The sequence below is a fragment of the Amblyomma mixtum genome, chromosome 6 (assembly GCF_055824585.1).
Source record: "Amblyomma mixtum isolate Tamu chromosome 6, ASM5582458v1, whole genome shotgun sequence".
NCBI lineage: Eukaryota > Metazoa > Arthropoda > Arachnida > Ixodida > Ixodidae > Amblyomma > Amblyomma mixtum.
The window spans coordinates 86905407-86912377 of NC_143017.1; the positions used below are offsets into that span (position 1 = coordinate 86905407).

Consider the following 6971-nt stretch of genomic DNA (forward strand, 5'->3'; position numbering starts at 1 on the left):
AGTTACTGCGAGTTAGAATTCTCAGCGTACAGATGTGCACAAAGCGCCTTAAACGGTTAAGCCATCTGTTGCGATCACGTCCATGGTCTGCAGCAAATGGAACATTCTGTATACGGCACATATCAAACGCTGCGAGTTCTTTAAGTCGATGGTTGAATCACCTGAGGCGTGAGCCTTCGGAGGTGCTTGCTTCACGCCGATGTTGACTTGAATCCAACCCTCAGCGAGTTTGTTTTTTGGCGCCGATTTCGTCACGATTTCGCGTCGGTGTTTAAAATGCCTGACAATGGGACATAACAATTGTATGCTTAATACATTTAATCATCGCATTTTCATTAATCGCGGATCTTATCTCGCGATCAATCATCAGATCGAGACGACCGTCAAAGGTCATTTGTGTCCTGAGCAGACATCCTCCCAGCGCATCGCGAGGCCACGCACATGTTCTGTCGCCTCGCTTACGCATTTTCTGCGCGCGACAGTCAGCGCCTATGAAGATGCGCGCTTTCTGTCCCTGGGCCGCCTCCCTCAACGTTTGCTTCGAGGCTCGACCAGGATGCTGGAGCTGCTGGACGTAGTGTGCAGCACAAAGAGGAGGTCTTCCTGCTGCAGATCGCTGGCTCTGCGACCAGCGTAACGGCCGCTTCCGCGTCGCTGCTTCTCTTCACCGCTCGATTCTGCAGCTTCCTCTGCCGGCCCATCGCCCGGGGCCGGTGACGATGGAGGAGGAGTCAGAGTCGCTGATCCTGGCAACGCGTTGGCGGCGTCAGCCGTGAGCCCATCAGCGCTGGCCAGCGTCGCAGCGGCTCCGGCAGTAGCAGCTGCACTAACGAGCGTCTGATTGTGCACCAGCGCACGGAGGCAGGAGTACATGCGCCATACCAGGTGACTGCGGGCGACCACGCTCACGGCATGGTCCGCCGCCAGGAACACGTTCAGCGGGCTCTGTAGCTCGCTGCCGCTTGGCTGCTGCTGTAGCAATTGCTGCACTCCGGCGCCGTCCCTCCGCAGGCCTACCAACCGCAGCGCGGCGGCAAGTAGCGGATTCAGAGTCGCTTCAGTGGCGCTGGACTGCAGGATCTCCAACGCGCCTCCGTCGGTGATGGAGGTGCTGGTCCCGCCAGGGGTGTCGGTGGAGTTGTCCAGCGTGGTTGCGTTGAGCTCGGCGAGTCCTCGGACGCGCGTGTTGGGGTGCCGGTGGGGCGGAGCGAAGACGTGCAGGTCCTCCTTGAGGAAGATGAAGGCTAGGGCCAGCGCCAGGTCCACCGGCACGCAGCACATGTGCGCCCAGTAGCAGCACTCAAACACGCGAGGCCTGCGGAACAGCGTGCAGAAAACGGGAACTAGTGAGCGACGTTACCAGAGGTGCACAGTGTTGAATGTAGACGGTCAGTGCCATGAGCCCCATGATGGAGAGAAAAGGGCTTGTCCGAATTTCGCCGGATAATTACAACTCGTATACAGCACTGCTCATGATGAAATTGCTCACTATGTATAAGAGTTCCTGGCTCGCGGCAACTGTCCTGTGATATAAGTCTCCTTCATATATAATCTCCTCATGCACAATGATAAAACGTAAAAACATCCCATGAAAGGAAATGATTTAAAAAAAAGTGCCTAGATTCAGTTGGTTCAAAGAAGCACCCCCTGGCACGCACGAGCCGCCGCGGTGGCTCAGTGGCTACGGTGCTCGGCTGCTGACCCGAAAGGGCCGTTTCACATGCTGTGACTAGAACGAAAATAGTCGGCATAGTCGGTGACGCCGCAGTGCGATTTTCGCTCAGTGCTTTTACATGCAACGCGTACCCAGCGAATTCGGTCGGAGGGACACGCAAGGTTGCTCGATGTTCGCATGGGCAACGCTGCACGGAATGTGTTGATGATGTTATGACCAGCGTGTTTAAATTTAGATGCAAGGCAATATTCGTATGTTTTGATTAGTATAAACAGTTTTTTTTACGCCGCGGCAACAGCTCCCACGTGTCCCTACGTCACACGCCGTCTCGGCGCTCCCCATTGGTCAGTCGCAAAGCGAACACACCGACGCTGCGACTGAATTCCAACCGGACGGAACTCGATCGCAGGCTGTTTGCGTCTCGACCGACGGACCTCCCCAGTCGCAGACCGACAGAATTTGCAGCGTCGCAGGATAAATTCGTATGCATGTGAAACGGCCCAAAGACGTGGGTTCGAACCCGGCCACGGCAGTCGAATTTCGATGGAGGCGAAATTCTAGAGGCCCGTGTGCTGTGCGATGTCAGTGCGCGTTAAAGAACTCCAGGTGGTCGAAATCTCCGGAGCCCATCACTACGGCATCTCTCATAGTCTGAGTCGCTTTGGGACGTTAAACCCCATAACCCAAACCAAACCAAGCACGCACGAACGAGCGAGTGTGTGCGCACACACACACACGCACGCACGCACACACACGCGCACACGCGCGCGCGCGCGCGCGTGTGTGTGTGTGCACATGTGTGTGTGCACACATGTGTGTGTGAGTCCCATATTGCGATGAAAAAAATTGGAGGGGACACTTCAGCTTCTCCTTAAGGGTATGACGAGATAGCGTAATGGGTAGAGACCAGATTTTAGGCAAATGCCTATTTTTTTCAACGTTTCGTAGGCGCACCATTTTTACATATGAGCACGAATTAGGTGTTGACAATATGTTTAATACTCTTTTTTATAGTGCCTGTAAATGCCTGTTTTGGGTGTCAGTGCCTATAAATGCCTATTTCCGACATCGGTGCCTGAAAATGCCCTGTTTTACAGAAAAGGGGCCTGAAATACGCTGTGGTTTTGCTTTCAGATTCTGTTTGCTTTCGAATCCATTTCGGTTTTGAGTAGAACACACACGTGGCAACATTAGATGACCTCGTCAGTAGGCTGTGGTGAACACTGCACCTACGCCGGCTGTATACACAATACCAACCACGTATGCCGAAAATATCGAAGCAACCTTTTTCCTATTTTCTGCCATTTTATCGTGGCAGCTTGTTGATGACTTTGGCGTTAATGAACTTATTGCTACAGTCAAGAGTGTGTTTTTGAAATCGCCTTCTCGTGTGTGCGTGTTTAAAGAGCAGTTTCCGGAAGTGCCTCTCCTTTGGAGCCTATCATCACACTTTGGGGAACGTGGCTGGAAGCCGTTGAACACTACGACTACCACCTTTTTGACATGAAAACTGTCATAAACAGTTTCTCAGGTGATGAGAGTGCTCTAGTCAGGAGGGCTCAAGCTGCCCTCTCTCAGGGCAACCTCCAAGGAGACCTCGCGTACTTGTGCGCTAACTTCACTTTTCTTGCGAGCGCTACAAAAAAAATGGAATGTGGCGGTGTAATGCTCACCACCAACATTGAACTAATTGAGAATGTGCAGCAACGAATCGCGGCTCTTCCTCACGGAGAAGTTGCCGAGAAAATCCGCGCAAAGTTGCAGTCCGTCTTGGACAAAAACGAGGGGTTCTCAGTCCTCAAGCAAATTTCAGGAGTACTTACCGGTGAACAGTCTATGATACCGAACAGCGTAAAGCCATCAAATGTTCCTAAGTACAAGCACGATCCTGTAACATCCGTTGATGTTGAGCGTTCCTTTTCAGCATACAAGCTTGTTCTTACTAATAAGAGGCATAAATTTGAGTCCATCAACCTGTAGATGGTGCTTGTCTGCTACTGCTTCCATAGCTTTAACAGTGATTTCTAGATGGATGATGTTTATTTTACCATAGATCCTCGTGGATGTACGTAGGCCCGTGCAGAACTATGATTCTTTTCGGCATATTCCGCATGAAGCAGCACTGTGTGTAACATTTTCTAGCATCTCGTATTTATGGTTTCCAGACCCTTCTAATGGCAAGCACCATTTGATAGTCGCGTGGCTCCAGACACGTGAAGTCGCAAACTATAAAACACGGTTTACACAAATGACAATATTTATTAATGTTAAAGCATCGTGTATGTCTGCAATAAATAAGTTCAATTCCTGTGTGAGCGAAGACTGAACTCATTTGTCAGATGCTTTGAATTGAAAAATGTTTCTATCAATTTCTAAATATATGGCTTCCTGTTAAGGTGTTCATTGTTTCTACCTTTGTACACAACAAGCGAATTGTTTGTTTCGAGGTATACCAAAGTGTTTTAAAAGGGTTGGTAACCGTCCCATTTGCTCTGCTGAAGAATGTGTATTGTACGGAAAGTTGCGCGACAGCCTTAAAAAAAAACGGCTTCTAATGTTCGCACCTTGCTTAAGGTCCCAAATCATTACTGCTGTGTTTTTATTTTATTTTACGGCAGATATTGCGCGCTGAAGCTCGGAACTGTGTGCACTCTTGATAAAGTTTATAGTGCCTATTTTTATCCGTTAGGTACCTAAAATGCAATTTTAGCCGCCTATTTATGGCGCCTAAAACGTGCTTTTCGTGCCTAAAAATCCGGCCTCTAGTAATGGGTTAATGACATATATGCAGGAGGTCATTTTCTGCTGGGAGTCCTCCTGCCCCTCCTGGCGCAGTGGTTCAGCGGTTAAGCGGTGCGCCACTGCCCTGAGATGGCAGGTGCTCCCAGCGGTGGGCATTGTACGGCCCAGGTTACTATTTCCGAGCGACCAATCATAATTTAGCTGTTACCTGCCCCAGTCGTCAGTTTGCTCGCTATCTGGTGGCCAGGTTGTGATGACGCCGCATGGTCACGTGACCTATGTGGTCCACCTGCCCCCTAGGTTGCTCTCTGGGCACCACCTGCCAGAACCAATGTATGCCCGCGATTTTTCACTCACAGCGACAATAGCGTTAATGCAATTATAGTTTGGACAGTAACGTTTGTCGCATTCTCATTTATGGCGGCCTGCACCTTAAAAACAAAGCATGATTCCTGTTGCTCAGGCCCACGGGTGCTCTGGAAGCCGCTCTGTAGATAGCGTAACTTTCAGTCTTTCAAACTCGTGAATTTCTTGGCAAAGGTGTTTAGACAGGGGGAGCAGAGGAAGGGATTTGGTATGGACGCGGTGGTTATTAAACGTAATTCCTAAGGAATTGTCGGTTTTACTGATGTACTGCATTTGACACACGCCACACTCGAGCATGCACAACATACGGTCCCAGTGCAAGTTTTCACGAACTAAGTGGCCCTACTGGCCAACCTGTAACGTGAGTTCTTTACAGCGTATACTGCCTCCAAAGCTACGCCAGCAGCGAGCGCAAAGCTATGAGTAAACTCCGGGGAACCTTTCTCATATACGGCTACCACAGTGACAGAAAGAAGGAACTTTAACCAGCACTGCAGTGGTATGTTCTGTCTATCAAAAGCAGTCTATCAACCAGAAGTGCTCAGAAAGTGCATGATCAACACTTGCTTTCGCTCCAGCAGGCTGGCGAGCAGCGCGGCGGACAGGAGGCAGGCCAGGCTGCGGAAGACGAGGTCGCTCAGGTCCAGCGGGAGGTCCTGGTCCAGCAGCAGCACTGATCCGGAGACGAAGATGAGGCTGACGTCCTTCAGGAGCCACACCTTGGCCGTGGGTACCAGGCTGAAGGCGCCCCGGGGACCGGTGAGGAACTGCAGGATGACGCTGGGCGTCGCCTCGGCCATCGACGCTGGTCGCGCTGGTATGCCGCCGCTGGGCAGGTTCGTCTTCCAGGGCGAGGCGGTGTCACGAGAGACGCGAGACAGACTGCGTGCGCGCGGTCCGTGGCGCTTCTTCTTTTCCTCGTAACACGGACTTTTAGTAAAAAAAGACGTCTGGGAGTCCCCACCTGTGTCTTGGCGAATCCCCCTTGTCGGTATGCCCCTACCCGCGATACAGTGGTGGTGCGGGAGAGGCTCATTTTCTTACTCATTTATTATGCCTCGAACTACATCATGTCGGTATGCCCCATTACGTATTGAGGACAACGAACGAGCTGGCCTGCAGATGAATGTGTCAATCAATCAATCAATCAATCAATCAATCAATCAATCAATCAATCAATCAATCAGTCCGTTAATCAGTCAGTCAGTCAATCAATCAATAAAATACAAATAAATAAATAACTGATGCTGCCAGCCAGCCTCTTTGTTAGTCTGTCTGTCTTCGAGTGGACTTTGTCGGGTTGGAGTGACCGTAATAGATCTCCTTGTTTGGCCTACAGAATAACGTTTACAGCAGTATGTGTAGGGCTGCGTACAGGGTTGTTTGATGAATTTCGGAAGTATACCTTTAAGGGACCCTGAAAAGCTCTTTGCCAAGGTTAGCAAAAGTGCACGAGAAATCGGTATTCCATCACTTGTCACCGCGCCGCAAAAATTGTTAAGCGAACTTCATCAACACCGAAGATATCGCCGATTAAAAATGATGTTCGTCTATCCCCCACATACTACCCTCAACTCATACACGCGGGGCTCGCTCCGAAAAAAAAAGAAAAGGCGGGTAGATGCTCCGCCCAGGCATACGTCAAGCAATGACACTCTGCATGTTTATTTCCGGTGGTTGCAGACGCATGTGCGAAAAGTGAGTGCGATTCACTGCGGTGCGCTGTTGCGAACGGCGTCGCAACGTCCGATCGCAGCTCGTCGCCTGCGTGCAACTTGCTAGATGTCAACGACGAGCCGCGCGCGGCATACGCAACGACGGGAAGCGGGAGCGAAAACGAGCGCGGGGAGCGGCAGCGTCGTGATGACGTACAGCGCGCTCCTCAGGGCGCTCGGGGCCGAGCCACGCCGGGCCGGCCTACCAGCCTTCATGCCGGCCGCCGGCGACTGAAAAACGCGCTAGTATTGTTTGTTCTCGTCCGTAACAAGCCCTGGGATAGATGCATGCCAAAAATGCATCATTTCTGACGATCGTTGGCCAATACCGAGCTGATCGTAAAAGTGATGAATGCGATACTAGCAAATTTCACCCCATAGCCGCTTTGGTGCTGCTGCGGCGCTTCGCCTGCCGCCTGCTAGCTCCGTTGCTGAAGGCGTCGTGGAAATCGAATATATCATCTATTACGGGA

General features: G+C 51.1%; 1 protein-coding gene across 1 annotated transcript; it reads right to left on the minus strand.

Annotated features, from left to right (window-relative positions):
- Positions 1 to 528: 528 nt before the first annotated feature.
- On the minus strand, positions 529 to 5583 carry LOC149339605 (uncharacterized). Its single transcript, XM_089550520.1, has 2 exons — positions 5351 to 5583; positions 529 to 1315 (listed from the first exon to the last, which is right to left on the minus strand). Exons 1-2 carry the CDS (start codon positions 5581 to 5583, stop codon positions 529 to 531), a joined length of 1020 nt encoding a protein of 339 aa, XP_089406646.1.
- Positions 5584 to 6971: the final 1388 nt, after the last annotated feature.

Coding starts and splice junctions, on each gene's coding strand:
- LOC149339605 (XM_089550520.1), bottom strand. CDS start 5,583: ATGGCCGAGGCGACGCCCAGCGTCATCCTGCAGTTCCTCACCGGTCCC. Junction 1,316..5,350: donor GCCAGCCTGCTGGAGCGAAA/GCAAGTGTTGAT, acceptor GCTGTTCCGCAG/GCCTCGCGTGTTTGAGTGCT.